The sequence below is a fragment of the Stegodyphus dumicola genome, chromosome 8, assembly GCF_044657685.1.
Source record: "Stegodyphus dumicola isolate Sdum_Otavi_A_Nest chromosome 8, ASM4465768v1".
In the NCBI taxonomy this organism is placed as follows: Eukaryota; Metazoa; Arthropoda; class Arachnida; order Araneae; family Eresidae; genus Stegodyphus; species Stegodyphus dumicola.
The window spans coordinates 74,633,500-74,653,539 of record NC_140775.1 but is presented as its reverse complement, the minus strand read 5'-3'; the positions used below and the strand labels follow the sequence as shown (position 1 = coordinate 74,653,539).

At 33.2% G+C, this 20,040-nt stretch overlaps 1 protein-coding gene across 3 annotated transcripts in view; it reads right to left on the bottom strand.

Annotated features, from left to right (window-relative positions):
* The window catches only part of Mybbp1A (MYB binding protein 1a), a 148,763-nt gene extending 143,399 nt beyond the window's left edge, over positions 1 to 5,364 (bottom strand). For 2 of the 3 annotated variants that reach the window (XM_085822006.1, XM_085822008.1), the window contains exon 1: positions 5,181 to 5,364. In XM_085822006.1, coding sequence (XP_085678132.1) covers positions 5,181 to 5,312 — 132 coding nt within the window. In that variant the 5' untranslated portion in view covers positions 5,313 to 5,364. The remainder of the gene's footprint in view (positions 1 to 5,180) is intronic. The other variant, XM_085822007.1, reaches the window with a different exon arrangement.
* Positions 5,365 to 20,040: the final 14,676 nt, after the last annotated feature.

Below are 20,040 nucleotides of genomic sequence, written 5' to 3'. Positions count from 1 at the left end.
ATACAATACCCTATATATGGCTCAGATATGGGAAATTTGAATTATGAAACATTTTTTGGAGTAATATAAATTTAAAAAAAAAAAATTAGCTTGTAAAACCATGGAAATCTTTATAGATATATGAAGAATGTGATATTTACTTTTAAAAAATCAATACATAAAACAGTGTAAATAAAATACAAACTACAAATTAAAAATACATGCTTTCATTTTAACAAATACAGGGCTTAAATAAAACTGACTGTTTCACAGAAAAGAAACAAAAAAGCTTTTATGAATAGAAAGTGAAAACTAGTAAAGATATAATGATGAAAGCCTCTTTCAAACCTGCAAAAGTTCACTCAGATACAGTTTTGATGGGTTTTTTCTTTTTTTGACAAACTATATATATATATACTGTTTGTATGCAACAAAAAGTTAAGGCCTGTTTTCAAGGATTTTTTTTTTTTTTTTAATTTAACTCTTACTAAAAATCTTAATATACACTTAATCCTCATTATAAGTTAAAGAAAATTCTATAGTTATGATATATTTATGTTGCTAAAAATAGTTTTAAAGGAAAAGGTTTTTTAAAAAAATTAAACAAACGTTACTATGAAAGCAAAAACTCTGCAATCAAATATTGAGGTGATTAAGTTACAAATAGGTGGCACTTTTAAGTATAGGCAATCTGTTGACATTACGAGTTAATACCATTTTATTCCTTATACTTGTAATGTTTAGTAAGTTCGAATTCACTGCCACTTTATTCCTGCTTTATCAGATCCTTTTTGTGCATTAGCTTAAATTAAAAAAAAATTAGGATTTATTCATGCATTATTAGTTAAGATACACTAGTATATAAATTTTCAGCTCATTTATAGATTTTGAATTAGCTTTTTTTTTTTTTTTTTTTTTTTTTTTTTTTTTTTAACAAAGTAAACATATCGCACAATCTTATCTCAATAATTTAATAATAATAGCACTTTCCTTTCTTTTTTTTTTTTATCGCAAGCAGTACTTGTTTATGAAACCAAAACGTGTACGACTTGGCGAAAAAAGGTTAGTGCCAATTGGCGCAGCTTTCTATTTCAACGGAGTACACGGAAAAAGAACATAAAATGCAATTATTTGTAAAAGGTGATTCCAGTAAATAATGTCACAATATTTATTACATTTTGATGCTATTAAATACAGCTGAAAATGTCATATACAGCAGCAATTTTCTTATACAATATGGCTGAAACTTTCCAACCAATTCAACAGAGATAGTAAAATGACAAAAATACTGGAAATAAAATAATAAATTATGCAGTTTTAACTTAGCTATGAAAGATTACAGGTCCCCCTTTTACAAAACTTTCTTTACATCCATAGGCGCTGCAGCGGATAACGATTTTTTCTTAAATTTTATGTGACCAAGCAGAGCAGGCGTCTTTTGTACCATAGAAATGAATGGAAAGTATTTCCGAACTTTCGGAATTCGACCAGCAGTCACGTGACACTAATGTTGGAACCGGTTGGAGGTTGCAATAAGCTCTCTACCAGTATATATCTTGTTGGATTTAAACTGATGATCTAATATCCGGAATCGCCGAAGTCCCAACGACTCTGGATTTCGGACTTTGTACTGTATACAAATATTTTAAGCTGTATTTCTTTTATTATTGTTATCATCAGCATTTTCCATTTTTACTATTCAAGTCATAGCTGATATGCTTTTAAGCTTACTACTGTGATAAAAAAAAAATTATCACAAATGACATCATAAAATATAATTAGTTCATTGGTAAATATTCAATTAAATATTCCCATTCAAAGTAATCTTTTAATACATTGCATTCATACCAATATTTTTATGGTACTTTCCAATTATTCACACTGACAGTGAAAAGTATTGATGAGGCAATGCATCTTGTTACCAAAATGTATTTATGGGGCAACTCACGATGTTGATAAAAGGTATTTATGTGATAACCCAGCTATGCACTTAGATGCTACTAGATGGCTTTCCAGTTCTTCATTTATTTTAGGATTTGGGTGCTGAAGTCATACACAATGCCAAGATAGTGCAATTCCTTTATATATTATATATATTTTTTTTGAAGGAAAAATAAATTGTTGTATACACAGAAAAAAAAAAAAAGAAAAACACTACAAAGAAAAAGAAAAGAAAAAAAAAAAAGGATGTGTATGAATCATGCATGGAAAAGTAAAAAGTACTTACATTTGTAAACACATTTTAAGTTGCTTTCATGAAATCCCTACAGGCCAGTCAGCGTATTTTATTTCACTGCATTAAGTCTCAAAATAGTGAAAATAAAATGGCAGTTTAAACTATGAAAATTAAAAAACAAAGTCACAAGGTCTCATACTCAGCAAATATAAAACATATGGAGTTATACTTGTTGAATTTTTGACTAAAAATTAACAATGAAGAAGCATATTATGAGCAAATGTCCTATCATAGTACAAAATCCATGAATTCTGTTTTCGATAAGTGGCTTCGGTAAAAGTATAGTTTAGGGTACCCCTTGGCGAAACTTGGCGGTACATGGATACCGATTTTGTGCAATTCTTTGACTCGTTATTTTGGCTTGCGAAGCGGCAATTTTTTCGCCAAAAATCGCCACTACACAAAGCCAAAATAACAAGACAAACAATTGCACAAACTCGGCATCCATGTACACATCGACTTATTTTCACTTAATCCCCCCCCCCCGAATTGCACAAAAATGGGATTGCGCACTCCTTTGACTTTATCCATGTACACGTCGACCTATTTTCACTTTTAAAAAAATCCTCGAATTGCACAAAAATGGCATTGTGCACTCTTTTAACTTTATCCATGTACACGTCGACCTATTTTTACTTAAAAAAAATTCCCAGAATTGCACAAACTTGCATTGCGCACTCTCTTTACTTTGTTCATGTACACATCAATATATTTTCACTTAAAAAGTCAAAGGAGCACCAAATTCTACAATATAGGCAAACAAAAATACATAATCTCAATAAAATACATTTTAAACCAAACAATAAAATAACATAAAAGAGGAAAAACATGTTATACATTTAAGCACTACCAAAAGCAAATATTCACGTGCCATGATTTTCGAGTTCGCTTCGTACACCCAGAGCCACGTAAAAATCAAAATATCAATCACACTCAAATGACTTTTTTCAAACCAGGTACTCTTTCTCATTGAATGCTTCACGTAGCGACCATCTGAACCTTTCTTCCTACAAACCCATTCAAATCCATCTAAATGGTTTTTACGTTCGACTAGACATATATCCTTCCTACATACAGGACACTTAAAATGGCAGAAGCAGTTCCGCAAAGGATCCGTTAAATGTAAACATTGCCAAAAATGGCGATAAAAGTTCAAAGCTGGTAACCCAGTGAATTGGTTTGTCGGAGGTAGCAACCTGGTTCGCTTTTAGAAGAATATTTCTCGTCTGTTCGGGGCTCCGTTTTGCCGCTGGCTAGCGGTGCGTCACTACCGGGTGAGGTGATGAAAATCGGCCGGGGGGAGGGTGAAAAAACATAAAGTTTCTAACCAAAAATATTTGACAAGAATCCATGTACACAGCGACATGTTTTAACTTAAAAAAACATCTACGAATGGCATACTGTAGGCAACGAACGAATCTACGAACTACGCACACCTCACTTTAATACATTAACATAACAACAATAAATTTCAAAGAATACCATGTACACAGCGTTCTGTTTCAACTTTAAAAAACATCTACGAATTGCACAATCTACACTAAAAACAAATCAAGAAAATAAACTAAAATAAATTTCAGACAATTCAAAAAACAACAATAAAAATGGAAATTCATACAAAAAACAATGAATATAACATTCCACAAAATAAAAACAATAAAATAAAATGCATTTACCATAATGAAAGCTTCTTTTAAAAGCAGAAATATCTTTCCCCCTATCTTCTCAGATACAGAGCATACAAAGTCCAAAATACATTCGTTAAAAAATTTCGCCAGTCACAACGTCCGTGAAGAAAACTTCCACGATTTTGCTTTATCACATTCCTTCCTAAGATTCAAAATTTTGAAAGTAACAATAAAAAATTCCTCCAACGTTAACTTGCTACACAAAAACCAAGATCCAAACCTTAAACTCTCCTGACCCCCACATACTTTATTAGCAACAATTTTACTGCAAACCCACACAAGTCTATCAGAAACACCATTTTCAAACACGAGTTCTCATATCAGCTCCGCATTTCGGACACGTTAAACTCCGTTTTAAAAGTCCCGACTCCCACAGAAATTCCAAAAATGCACTACGATCCCCATAAATACATCCGTGAACAAAAGACTCGTTAACAACTCCAACATCATACCTTTTCATACTAAATTTACTCTGCACACAACCTAAAATACGCAACTGAAACCTTCCCAACACGTCTTTCATCGCAACATAAGCCATTTCAAAAACACACGCGACATGAACCAATTAGCAATTAAACTACTCCACCAAAAGATTTTTCAACGTCGACATGGTTGCCATACAACATGCAATCGCGCCAAAAAACATATCGCCACATTTGGTGAAATTAGGGCGTTTATCAGAGTTGTACCAGAGTTTTTTGTTTTCATATGTGCCAAATAAAGAATTGTAATTCTGTAATTTGAAAGTGATTTGTTACTGCTACTTATAGGTCCTGAATATCTCTAAAGTGTGAATCTTTTCTTTTCAGTGTATTACAGGGGATGAGTGATACTGCATCTGCACAAAGCCAGTACACAGATAAACAAGCTTCACACAGCAATCGAACCTGCGCTCTAATTATCACATCACCGTCTAAGATGGCAAGAATCAGATATTGGTATACAAAATAAGTCTCAGTTAACGAGACTTCTTTAAAAGGAATGCTCAGCAGATGTAAAAAACAGGTCATACATGGTAGATAATAAAAATTTTAACTCGCAATGTAACATAAACAATATAAATACCTTCCTAACGATAGCGTTTAACTTTCAAAATATCATATTAAAAACTCCTCATTTTAACAGAAGAAGCTATCTTAAAAATCTAATAAAAATATAAGACAACAACGAAGTAAAATTATATATAGAGAGATCATAATGACAAAACAAAATGAGTCGCATTTGTTTAAATAATTCATGAAACATAATATGAAAAATTTTTTAAAAAATTAGATTACTTCACTCTGCAATTTCAGTAAGATGCGAAGTATACTTGCACAAGCATGAACGCGGATAGATGTTGCTGTGTCACTCAACTTGTAAAATAATTCCAAAATATTCTTATGCATTCTCTTCTCATTCATATCCATGCTTAAACTACTCACTACACGTGAAAAAATCAAAAATATTACTATAAATGCCGGAACCGGAAAACGTTGAGATGAGATGTACACAGTTGTCCGAGAACTAACACATAGGCCTTGAGGTCTAATACATAGCTTAAGATTCCACCATAGCTGTGAAAAATTGTATTTTTCAAATAGTTGCAAACGTAAGTCATTATTTTGTTTATATTTTATTTTATCTGTGAATAATGCACGCTGAAATTCATTTTTCACATATTTGTATCTGTGAGATTTTTTAGTAGTTAGGTTCTGGCAACAGTAAAATATTGTCACAAAGTCGGAAGTCCGTGACAATTATGCGACTACAAACGCTGACGGTTTACGGAAGTTAGCGGGTCTCACGTAACTGGTGGCAACAATACGTCACAAACTATTTGTCTGGGTTACTATAATTGGCTGTTTTCCACTTTTTTATGTGAATTTCGAGAAGTTTAGTTTATAGAAAATCCTTAATACCGTGATGTAAACAAACACCGATGGCAAAAAATTATTTGGTAACTACATCCATTACGTATTGATAAATGTTTCTACATGATTACATATAACTGCATTAATAACCAAATAAAACAAACTTAGATTACAAATGCGTTGTGTAATGGAGCATGTAACTAAAACTTCAGAATTGTAGAATCCGGAAGATTTTTTTTTTCCGAGTTAGAAGTATAACAAAATACGAGCAGTGTTCTAATAAATTTTTAAATCTTCATATTCTTTAATATTACTGCTGTTTTTGATAACATGATCATAACATAACTGATGATCATAACATAACTGATAATTAATTATACTGCTGTTTTTGATAACATTAACAACTTCAGTTGGTGTTAAAATAAAATCTAGTAATTCAGCTGAATATTGCTTTTCATGAAAGCACGAGAATATTTTAATGGGATTATTAAAGTATCTGTAATAAAGAAAAAAAAAAGTAGGTTAGGAATAAACAGTAAGTAAAAGGAAGATTACTAATAATATATATTAACAATTGTATACATGTGTAACTTTGTGAATTGTGAAATAATGATATTTGTTCATTTTATAATTTAATAAATATTATGAAAAAGCTACGTACTTTTTAAAAAATCATTTGCACTTGTTTTTCATTATTGCATTTAAGTTTTATTCATTATTTGAATCAATATATATAAGAATATAAGAGAATCGTATACATTTTACAAGTAAAATATTATACGCAGTATGAATGGAGATATGTTACTGTAAGATCCTAAAGTCTGGTAAATCCTAGGTTTTACCAGTAAAACCTAGCTTTTACCAAAGTAGCTTGTTAAAAGCTCGAAGTATGCTTTAATATGATTCCACTTCAGCCTTTGAGGTAAAACCGAGGAGTTACCAATGCCTTCTGGTAAAATCCTGAAACGAGGGATTTAAATCAACCTTGAATAAGCCTCTGCACACAAATTCCGTCATGACACATTTCTGTTCCTGCCTCTCCTTATTTGCACCATTCGCAGTCTAACTTGGACATAATTTTTACAAGTGTAAGCAGCTACGATCTAAAAAAGAAGAAGTTTGGGCGCAAGTGCAGAATCGCCCACTTATTGATGTGCACATGGACAAAGTCAAGGGAGTGCGTAGTGCCAAGTTTGTGTAATTCTCTGATGTTATTTTAAGCAAAAATAGGTCGTTGTGTACATGGACACTGAGTTTGTGCAATTCTTAGACTTGTTATTTTCAAGTTGGCGATTTTGAGAAACGCGCTAAGCAGGGGTGATTCTGCACTTTCCCTGAAGTTTGTTTCCATTTTTACATACTTTGCTTTTTTTATTTTGCTGATGGGAAATGAGTGATGTTATGTGGAAAAAGATTATGACATTTTGTCTGAATTTGTAAAAAATAAGCCTGATAACTGCTTTTATTTAACAAGTGAGAAATGTGTGATGGAGAAACAAACAGTTCATTACAGAAGGTTGAAACGCTGTCGTATTCTAATTGGAGGAAAGGACAAACTTATAATATCACTATTTGCAAAAATCCTATATTATGTTACAACTGATGACGTCTTCAACACAGCACTAATATTGCAATTGGCCATGGTGAAAGAACTTGCATGATTAAAGAACTGAATCATAAGTACAAGAATGTAACAGTAGAACCTATCTTCACATATTTAAGACTATGCGAACCATGTCAGAAGAAACAAAAAACTGTGAAAGAGGGGATTGTAATTAAATCAGTTGTGCATAGTGAAATGAATTATCGATGCCAAGTCAACCTAATAGATATGCAGTCCAATACTGATCATGATATGAAATTCATTTGAGTGCATCAAGATCATCTTACACAATTTGTCCTACTCCGAAGTTTACACAGTAAAAGAATTGTTGAAGTAGCATATCACTTTCTGGATATTTTCATAGCTTTTGGAGCCCTGAACATTCTTCATTCTGATAACAGGAGGGAATTTTGCAACCAAATCAAATCATAAACAATTTATGTGAAATGTGGAGTGATATAAATATAGCTCACTGAAAACCGAGACACAGTCAGTCACAAAGTTCTGTCGAACGGGTGAACCAAGATGTTGAGAACATGTTGGAAACAAATAAGATAGGAAATTGGTCAGAAGGATTAAAATTTGTTCAAAAAGAAAAAAGAAAGCATATCAGGAGGGATTCAAATGTTCATCTTAATGAAGCTATCCTGTGATGTCCTGCAAAGTTGTCCTATGAAGCTAGGACTTGCTAACTCAGTTTTGCCACATAATTTGATTAGTAACATGACCACTGAAAGGATTTAGAAAAAAGTTATAAGTATGTATTACTAATGAATGTGTGGTTAATACAGAAAATGGGAAAACTAATCTCGAATCAACAGTTGATTTAGAATCGCAAGATAATAATAATGCATATGAAAAATAATCAGGCATAACAATGGAAGCAGATACTGAAGTTTGAATTGAAATGAAAGAACCAGATATATGCTCTGACACAACGGGTGCAATTATCAAGAAAACTCAAAATGTGAAAGTGTTTCCAGTTAAGGAAGGACTTCAGAAGCAGGCAAAGAAGATGAAGACTGTGTCTACTAAAAACTTTCCGAAACCTACATTTGGACAAATACTTTTGGAAAAATGTTAAAATAAAAGTACCTGATATTGATAGATCAAAAATGGATCCAAAATCAATAATAGCCATTATTAGAGATATTTAAGATGATGAGTTTTTATGTTTTTGATAGTAAGTTCGGTAAATTAAAATCGTTGTAAACAGGAAAGAAGTTTATTTTTTGTAAAGAAAAAATTTTTGAACATTGAAGTTGGTATAGAAAGAATAAGTGTATGTGAAATAGTAAAAAAAAAAAAAAATTCTTTAGTTGGGGGACAAGGACTTAGAAAATGCAGCTGTTAAAAAAGTGTACTACGAACATCTGTTTGTGCAAATCAGCTGATCTACTTTGTAAATCCAAATGCCATAACAATCAAACTTGTTGTAACAGGTAATAAAATGTATTAAAGTAGTAGTACTAAAGAAAAACATGCTGCAGTTTTCTTATTTTTTTAGTTACGTGCTTATTTAACTCTACCTTATATGTTGTGGTATTTCAATTCCTGGGTTTTTAATCTTTTTTTTTTTTTTTTTTTTTTTTCAATCTTAGAACTTTGTATTTATCAAGTAATAAAACAGAAGCTGCTTACAGTATCATCTGTATTCAGGCTTACAGTACTGGATATTAAGATCCTTCAAGATTCAATGTTATTCAAGTTTGGCATGTTTGATAGTGAATACAAGTAAAATATGTTACAAATAAGAAATATTTGAATTTCAGTTATTATAGTTGATACTCAAGTCATAAAAATTTTATTTATTCCTTGTTAGTTGAAATAATATTTTAGGATATTATGAGTTAAATTTTGTAAACTATATACTTAAAAAGAAAAACCTTTGAAAATTTGTCCTTAGGTGATAAAACAATATTAAAATATAGCATATAAGCATAAAATTAGAATTCAATAGCCAAGCCAGAATTTAAATTACTAAAGTTTAAAATGCTAAATTTAAATTACTAAAGTTAAAAATAGTGTGAAGACAGTCTCATGTTATTTCGAGCTTCCCAATAATGTTTAAGTAGAGAATTCTTTGTTAGAGCAGGACAAAGAAGGAAGTGATCACTATCCATAAAGCCAGAATGGCAGAGATAATCAAGACTATTAAAAATTCCAGTCTTACTCATATGGACAGCCCAGCAATGATATTCCACTGCTAATCAAAACACAACTATTGTATCTTCACAAGGGCACCAGTCTAGTAAATCATCAAAATCCTTGAGTTTTTCCCTCAATGTAAATTAAACAAAACCCTGCTGTGGCTCAAAGTTTATCTGAGACATCTATGAAAGTCTAAGAATGTTGTTGAAACTTGAGTTGGAAATTTGTATCTCATGAGACATGCACAGTTGTCCAGTTCAGTATAAAAGTAACTCTTAGGGTTGTTTTTTTCAATGCCAGTCAAGGCGAAGAATCTGATTTTGTTCAACAATTTGTTCTTTAAATCCTCAAAGGCAGTTATTAATTGAGTGCTGGAATATTTCATTACAGTAAGTAGGTTTGTAAGTTGTAAATAAAGTGAAAGTCGCATATCCCCACCTTACTCCTGTTGTTTAATTGCATTGAAACAATTATTTATCCTTAACGTTAGTTACTCCACCCATTAATTCCAAGACCAATTCCTATTTAAGACAATTACCATGTAGTTAAAAGTTTAGAAACAATTATTTCAATGATAATTCCTCCAATCCATTAATTCCAAGACAAATTTCTATTTAAGACAATTCCCATTTAGTTAAAAGTTTAGTATTGAGGACATGGATATTATTATATAAAACTCCAAGTCAAAAAGGCTTGTGACACAATACAAAAGTTATACAGGCAGGCTTTTCTGTTTCTATGCATGTTATTTAATTGGCACCAAGTACTCAAGTCTTCATGACATCATTTAATTAACTATTTCTGTGTATCTTTTTTGAGGATGGAAGACCATATCACCAAATTTTCAGCATACATCAATACATTTACATCCCTATCTTCTAACATAAATATAAGATTGTTGACATGTATATTACAAAGGAACAGCTGAACATAGTATCCTAGGGAAGACGGGACTGAAGTTGCTTGTGATGAGATATGAGTAAAGTGTAATACAATATGTTGTGTTATTCATAACAGAGTGCATTTATTATAAGACAGATCATTTAAAAAAATCATTATTTGAGTTTTGCATTTCTATTTTTTATTTTATTTTCTATTACTTGATTCTCCCTTTAAAACAACTGTAATAATAGAGATACAAGACTGAAATAATGATTTTGTTTCTTACCTGCTTTAAAATGAACACACTGTATGTCAGTGTTAGACTAATATCAAATTATATGGAACTAGAAGCATATCTTCTATCCTTCATTTCTTTCCAAATTCAGTACCAAGCATCATTTCATCATGTGGTGGAATATGCGAATTAAACTGTTGGTCATACAGGTATAATTCCACTGTGCTAATGCTGCAGCCATCCAAATTTTGGGGGATACATCTGAGTGTCTTCCATTTCTCGTTCCCTGCCACCAAACCACTCAAGAGGACTTTTGGCTCACTAGTCTTTTTAAATGGCTGCATATCACACACATACTATTACACTAACAAACATCCATGCACTCTCTGGAATTTGAATCCAGGCCCAAAGTAGTATACATTTAATGAAAACATAATTATAAGGTGGCAGATGAAATTTTGGTAGTTTGAATTTATTTGACATTTCCTATGTTATTAATTTTATGTGTTCAATTGTTATTATTTTCACTTCTATGTGCGGTTTTTATTGCTTCTTTTTTGTGCCGAAGAATTCAATGAGTTCATAGTACATCAGTAGTCATGTAATAACTTTTTTTTTTTTTTTTTTCCTCACAGTTTACATAAATACAACTTTACAATGTTTGTAAATAATGCTTTTATATTCAATTATCTGGATTTAGTATTTAAAGTAACAATACTTTTCCATTATGTGCTTGCCACCCTTTTTGACACCTGTGAAAGAGAAGCTAAACACATGTTGAGACCTAGTGGTAGCATTATTGGTGGACTGTGTGTATGAACAAGAATAATTAAATACCCACATACTATTACAATAATACCTATAAGATGTGTGGCAGATGCATAATGGAAAAGTAAAGTAACTTCAGTTAAGAAGAAGAGCTATCAAAAGCTCAACATTGGCTGGGAAATTTGTGAAAAGTATGTAATATTGAGAGAAAAATTGTGAGATTTTGCATAAATAACTAAAATAAAATAAATTGATATAGTTCAAGAAAAATAACTGAAAAGGCTGGAGGTAAAAATCCTGAGTTCATGACAGTTTCTTCTGACTATGATCCTAGTATAAAGTGACCACATTTTCATTGAGACAAACTGACACAAATGGAATGAAATGAAAATTGTAATTTAGTTATGAAAGCAGACCAATAATTCAAAAAATATATTTTATTGTATACATTCATATACTTTTCTTTTTGCTTCTGCAAATTTTTTGTCGTACAATGTTTTGATCATTTACAATGTACAATCAATTGATCTGAAACTTTGATTGTGGTTTATAGTGTGGAAAGCAAATAGCCCTTCAGCTAATGCTAGCTGTTCCTCCATTAACAATAGATATTCCTTGACGAGACGTACCGACAATGATCGAACATCACCGAGTAAATCTAACTCGTTACATCGCCTATTTTAGTGTACTCTGCATACATTTTATGTGTTTTTTTATTTATGTATTTTTATTTCTTTATATTTACTATAATAATTAATAAATAATAGGTAATATATTTTAACAGTACATTTAAAATAAGAGATGCAGATGTTTTCTAAAAAAGCGGGACATTTTTAAAAATCTGTGGGGCACGGGACAATCCTCCAAAAAGCAGGACTGTCCCGCCAAAATCAGGACGTGTTATCCTAGTAATTTTGACATTAGTAATAATGAGAGCAATAATTGCATTGCTTTAGCATTTTTCTCTTCATAAAAGAAATTGAGTAATGTACTTCAACATTGATGTGATAAGATAGAATTCTTCTGTAAGTGATGGCAAAGAACTGAAAGATCTGCTAGAGAAAGGAGATAATTATTTTATTTTAGAAAATATTCACCAAATCATTGCATCAGAGACTTGAACAATGGAGATCATAATTAATTAATCATAGTGAAGAAAAAGACCCATTTTGCTTCTGTTTTAGCTGTTTTTCAGTAATAAAAAATCACTCTCTTGTGATGGATATAAGGACTTGGAGCATTTACATCTGCCTCTGAAATGAAATAAAAGATGTCTAAAAACCACCTGAAACCTCATGAGAGCTGGCACTAGAATCTGTTCGGTCACACCAGATGACATTATTTAGAAATAGGGGCCCACCAGCGGCCGAGCGGTGTCACCAAGCACTGGTAGTTTGGTCCGAGGTTCGAATCCTGCAAACGGGCTGGCTGCATGGCCGTTTTCGTGGTTTTACCCATGTGTAACGTGTATCAGTTTCCCTTACAAAGTCCTCCACAAAGGCATCCCTCCCCTTAGGCAGATAGCCCTTAAGGCTTTGCCATAGTTAAATAACCTAACCTAACATTTAGAAATAGTTGAGATTACAACAAGTGGAAAAAAATTCTAGTGTTGAAAAGGCCTAATCGTGAATCCCATAAGAAATGATTCACTTGTAATCTAAAATAAGAGACAGTAGATTCGATGCAATAAAATTATTAAATGTAGGCTTTAGTGTACAAAAGCATAGCAAAACATGTAATGGCCACATCCCAAAGTTCAGCTGAACTTTTATATCCAAATTGTTACTGAAAATATCTAAAAGACTACTTTAAATTATTTCAGAAAAAACATTAAAGTAAGTTGGTTTATTTTATTTCTGGGACTAAATAAAAGAAAATAATTTATGCAGAAAAGCATTAAAATATAATGATTTATTTTGTTTCTGGGAAGATAAAACAGAAGAAAAGTTATGCAGTCAGGAATGCTAAGTAATGCGACATATTTTTAGATAATAGTCATTAAATGATATAAGCAAAATACATTATAAGGTTTCTTAATGTGGATGAAGGTATGTTCCATGTATAAAAATTTCTGAAAATTTCACATATGAAAATATATTCTGAAAATTCAATTTAAACTGAATATTTATATTAACAAACATTTATCAGATGCAAATATTCTTGTCCCAAACATGTGTGCTCAAAGTCATGACAATAGATACCACATGAAAAGAATACATTAAGGAGTTCCATAAATAATGCGTTAGGGATTTGAAGCACAGAGCTGATTTTTATATTATCTCTTTACATTCTCTGAATCATAAGAACTGATTGAATTAAAAATAATGCCTCAACGTTTTCTGGTGAAAGGTCTAGAAATTATGTGTTTTTATAATTTTAAATATCAATACATATTTTTGAGGTTACACTGAGGAATTTTTAAAACATATATTGCAATGCTGACTCTAACTATGTAGAGCATTACATAGATATTTTTTTGCCTTAAGCAGAGGCATACCCCTATGTTTATTGAAATTAATGATATTTATACGCTTTCATATTCATTGAAGATAAATATTTCAAATCACAACATTCTAACACTTATAATATGTTCAATCATAGCTTTATATATTCAGAAAAATTATGTTACAATTAATGATCCATATTTATAAACTGAGAAATGTTTAAAAAATAGCAAATATCAAAGAAACAGAATAGATAGCAATGTAAAAAATGCTGTACTAATTATGTAATTTTATATACAGTCAAAAGTCGTTAATTCGGACACCCATAATCCGGACCTCAAATCTACAAACTTTCTGCGCATGCGTCGCTTTGACGCATGCGCGTAAGACCTTTACGGCTGCGAATATGCGTGTGCGCATGCGCATAATACGTTTACGCAAGCGCGTTTAATGTATAACGGACGGTATAAGCTAAGCTGAAATTATCTAATTCAGGTAATGTTGCAGATTGCGTTGTTCCTTAATCTTCGAATTGGATCCGGCTTATTATTTTTTGCAGACTGTTACAGCAATTTTATAAAAGTAAGCTTGAACTTTCGATTATGTCAAATAGAATTTCCAATATATATTTACTAATATGTAAAGGATCTACAAAGCGAAAGTATGTTTCGAAGTCCATTAAACCAAAAGTGGAATTGCTGCAAAAAATGGATAAAGGCATATCCTTTGATTATCTAATCATTCCGAAATATGTTTATCAATTTCACGCTGCTCTGCGGGGGAAGGGAAACGACACGGCGCGCAATGAATTGGAAGTTGATCTGTCAGCACTATCCTTATCTTCAGGGCAGATGTTTTTATTTTATTTGGCTTATAATTCCTTACTAGATATAGTATTTCATCTCGATCTCCGTCTTTGATATGATTTCAATCAAATTCCTCCTCGTTATAATTCGCTTCCGATAGTGAAGAAAGTGACACAGAGGTTATTGAAAACGAAAAAATTTCGATTGACAAATTAGTCGGTATTCTCGACACAGCAATTATAGGACTTGAACAGCGGAACTTTGTAACTGAAGAAGAAATTATGTCTGTTTATAGAATTAAAGAGAAAGTATTATCACATAAAACAAAGCAACTTAAACAACTTACATTGAAAGAAATGTTTAATAAAAAAAAACAAATAAATATTAAGCTCTTTTTTTTTTTTTTTTTTTTTTTTTTTTTTTTTTTTTTTTGTAAATTTTGATATCCTTTAGATCATAATTGTTCTTTATTTCATAAATTACGGTTTCATATTTTAAATTTTATAACTTCTGCATGCCATCTTACCAGATATAAACTGATGATCTATAATCCGGAATCGCCGAAGTCCCGACGAGTCCGGATTAACGACTTTTGACTGTATATAATTTAATTCTCCTTACCTTTATAGAACAAAATCATCAATATTTTTTCCAGAAGGAATTTGATAGCTTAATTCATATTCTATACAAAGAATAGATGAAGATGTTTCATAATTTTTTATTATTTTAAGATTATAGAAGCTTCTCTTACCATCAGCAACAGTAACTGGGAATATTAGCCTTATTTAAGCTTCAAATTTCATTATGATTGAACTAAACTGTAATTAGAGAATTATCTTCAAAAGATTTAAAGCAGTCTTACTGTTCAAATAACTGGTTTTTAAAGCTAGAAAGTTGTGATGAAATTTTTATTTGTATATCATTTAGGTATTTAAATGCTAAATTATAAGCTTCTTCATTTGGATAGCTTAAATTTTATTAATGTTAATTTTTCACTGATTAGAAAATGAAAGTCAAAAGATAACTCTTTAAATTTACATATCTCAGTTTTTTTTTTTTTTTTGTTTTTTTTTTTTTTGTTGTTGTTGTTGTTGTAAGATTAAAACGTATATTACTTCTTTCATTTCTACTACGAGAATTCTCCCCCCCTGCAAAATTAGTTCTTTTATCAATTTATTACATTTTCACCTTCTCTTCAGATTAGGTTACTTATATTTAAAGCTAAATATCAAATTTCTAAAAAATGTTTTCAGAAATAATTTTATGTCTTCATTCTAATCAATGACAATCCCTCTTTTTTATATTTATATAAATAATTCAATTCAGTTGTAGATTGTCAGGATTTCTTTGGATTGGGAGATGTGAAAAATTAGCAATGCCTTCGCCGGGACTCGAACCTAGACCTCTCGAATACGCACCGAGTGTACTACCATTACACCACGAAAGCATGCACAAAGGAGGGAGGGAAAATATCTTAGGGAACCCAATCGCCAAATCCTGATGGCGAAGAATCATCATCCACCATCTTTTAGGTCGGGGCCACTGTAGAGTCATTAGGTTATTTTCGAGCAAGAGGATATGGGAAATGAGAAATACCCTCGTCAGGATTCGAACCTCGTCATTTCGAATACGAAACGGGTGTGCTAACAGTTACATCACGAAGGCATGCTGAAAGGAGGGAGAATAACAAAGCAAAATAAAGGAAATTTTCTCCTGGGAAATTCGAAATAAAATTTAGAATGCAAAAGTGGGCTATTGTGGTAATAATTGGCAATTAAGAAAGCATTTTTAGATTTGAATATAAGCTACCAGATAATAAATAAAGGTACAGCAGTGTAAATAAAAACTAAATAGTAGAGTAAAGCAGAAGAATTATTGCTGATTCCATGGACAGATCCCGACGTTTTAAGGGGAATCATAATAACATACATATATATTGGGTTTTAACGAAACTTTCCCGCCACCTCAAATATCGTCTTCGCAAACATAATACGCTGGCGTGTTAAATCATATTTTGTCAAATGGTTTTTGGCATTTGAAAAAAAAAGAGATTTATTTTAGAACACTCATAGAGATATTAGGTATTTTTTGGAAGCAGAACAAGGGAAAAATTAACAACACCTTGGCCGGGAATCGAACCACAGACCTCTAGAATACTCGCCGAGTGTGCTGACCACTACACTACGAAGGCAGGAGAAATTCTTTATATACTCTCCCTTTTAAAGGGCGTCTGGGGTTTTAGGGGACCCAATCGCCAAATCCTGGGTGTGGAGAATCATCATCAACCACCCTTTTAGTTCGGGCGCCACTGTAGAGACATTAGGTATGTTTTGGGAGCATGAGAAGTTAAAAATGAGCAACACCTTCGCCGGTAATCGAACCACGGACCTCTGGAATACGCGCCCAGCGTGCTGACGACTACACTGCGAAGGCATGCTAATAAGGCGGGAGAACTAGCTTATACACTGTGTTGTGAAATTTGTAAAAAATTATCGTTACTATTAAGTACAAGGTGTCTGAAATAGAACTATCACGCTACCAGATTAGAACCATCATTTACTTCCAATTCTGTTTCAAAAAATCAGCTACAAAATGTCACCAAATCATGTGCTACAGCTTTAGGTACTAATGTCGTAACATATGACACTGTGAAAGTTTGGAACCGAAAGTTCAAAAACAAGGGCTGGGCTCAAAAGCAGAGCGCTCTGGCAGGCCTACTGACGTTGATGAGGCCCGCTTGCGAGAACTTGTAGAAGAAAATCAGTATAGAACCCATCGAGAGCTTGCTAAGGAGTTAGACGTTAGTCCCATATCCATTAGCCGCGCTATACGTCGCATAAACTTGACGTATAAGTTCAATCGCTGGGTGCCACATGAACTGTCTCAAAAAGATAAGGATATACGTGTTCGGGCTTGCACTAATCTGCTCGAATATCAACGCAAGGACAAAATTCTGGACCGGATCGTCACTTGTGATGAAAAGTGGATTTACTTCAATAACACAGGCCGAAAAGAGGGTTGTTCTGTGGCCTGTGAGCCCGTTGGCAGCGTCGCAAAGCGCAATTTGACTAACAAAAAGATACTTTCCAGAATACGTTGGCTCATGCGAGCAGTGTGTGGTCGGGCGTTGTACTGCTGATAGAGGGCATTGGCCACTCCCTGAAGGTACAGAAGTGTCAGCAGCCGCAGCACATGATCCACGTATCATTGGGCCGTCATAATGCCTTGAATACGAACTAGAGGTGACCTGGAATCGTAAGCAGTTGGCCCCCAAACCATGATGTCGCGCAGAGGAGCGTTCCACAATTGCTGCCGGGATTGAACCTGTCTCCACATCGACGCCACACTCGGAGACTATCATTGGAGAAACAGAAGCTAGTCTCACCCTGAGAACACGACCTATGTGCCATTCCGTCGTCCACATTGCTCGAGCACGGCACCATTGCAGACGTTGGAGTGTATGATGTGGGTTCAATTGCAGTTTCTTAGGGGACGCCACGAATGCAGGCCACTAGTTACCAATCGACGGCAAATAGCTCTGGTCAATATTGGAGCATGCAGGGTGTCTTGAACATGCTGCAGAAAGGAGGTAGAAGTGACTTGCGAGTGCGCCACCTCCTGTCGTCGAATGCGTCGGTCCATACGTGCTGACGTCACTCTGGCTGCACCGGCACCCGTCGAACTTGGCACATTTTCTTGTTCCAACCATCGTTGCCACAGCTGGTACACTGTGGACGCATCAAGGTGTGTGTCAGCTGAGGTTTCCGTATGGACCAACCTGCCTTTCTCAGTCCGATCACCATGCCCCTCTTAAATTCTGCCTCCGTTGACGGCCTGGCATTCTCTGCTATTAGACGCGTCCTCTAAGATAAGAACAGATTTTGTACGATGATTTCCCTAGCAGAAATAACGGCACTAAAGTTGAACATTCTGAAGGTTCCTTCCCTTATATCTTTTTCAACGTGCGTTGGAGAGCTGCACATCTCACATCATTCGCATAATTCGGTGAGGTGCGTCTACCCTGAAATTTGCGTAATTTTTAGGCCTGTCCTGCTTGGTGTTGCATTTTCCAATGTTGGGTAGTGTATTTTCTCTCATATCCTTGTTTTAAACAGTGCAGAATTTCGATTTTTGTACCGTTAGATAGGACGAAAAATAATATTCCAAATTAAGAGTTTTTGGAACTTCTCTTGAAGTTCCAAAAAGTCTTAATTTTTAAAAACTCTTAATTTTAAAGTAATTTACCAAATTTGTACTTTAAAAAAAATCATTCAGTTTTTTTTTTTTTTTTTTTTATGGCGTTATTCTTGATTGTGACGAATTTATGATTCGAAATATTTGATCCTTCGTTTTTAGCAACGTACAGTTTCAAGTGATGGGCATTTAATTTGCACACAAATGTAGATTTCAGCAGGTAAATTAGGTACTAATTATGTTAACAGATGCGGGCTTGGAAGAGTTTGCCGCGTTTTAAAATATTTTGAGTTTTTGCAGAGAGATTATGTTGCAATAAGACATTTTTAATCATCAAAGCGTTCCCTCAAAGCTATCGGCAAATAATGTTTACTTCTTAAATTTTATTTGAAATAAAACAGAGCCTGGTATATAACGCAATTCGAAAAGGAAGAATTTCCATCTTAAAAATTAAAGGGCCTGAAATAAAAATAGAATTTTTATCTTATACAAACATACACATATACAAAGTGATTAAAAAATATCAGCCAAAAATGAAAGGCAGATAGAGGGGATGAAATAAAGAGATTTTGTAATGGAATATGTGCGCTTAGAGGGGATACAGGCCGTTGTTGAGCGGTAAGTAAAAGCGTTTAGCTGGCGAAAATCATCGTTACTCTTGCAGATTTGGAGCGGCATGCATCCCTAAAAAAACACGAAATTCGGCGGTAAAGCTCAGAACCAAGGATACTGCCTTGCGGGATACTGGATCTTATAGGTCTTGGAGTTGACTTTTCATTTCCTTGTGCAACGAAGAATGTACATTTGTGCAAAAAAGAGAAGATCAGAAGAATAAGTTCTCTAGGTTCTAGTTTGATAAGCTTGAAGATGAGCCTCTCATGGCAGAGGCGGTCAAATACTTTTGCCACGTCCAGCATAAGGAGCGCAACACTTATTGTGAAATGCAGATCGGACGAATTCAACAATTCTCACGAGTTGGCAAGTCATGCTAAGATTTTTTCTGAAGCCTTATTGATCGTTAGATAAAAGATGAAAATATGGCTCGATTCTTGTGAGTATAATTCGTTCCTAAATTTTTCCTAGGCTGGATAACAGACTGATAGGTCGATATCCGTCAGGTTTGGTGAGAAGAAAGGTCTTTGCTTGATAACAAGGATCAGGAAAATAATTTAGTGTAAAACAGGCGTTAAGTATGCTGGCA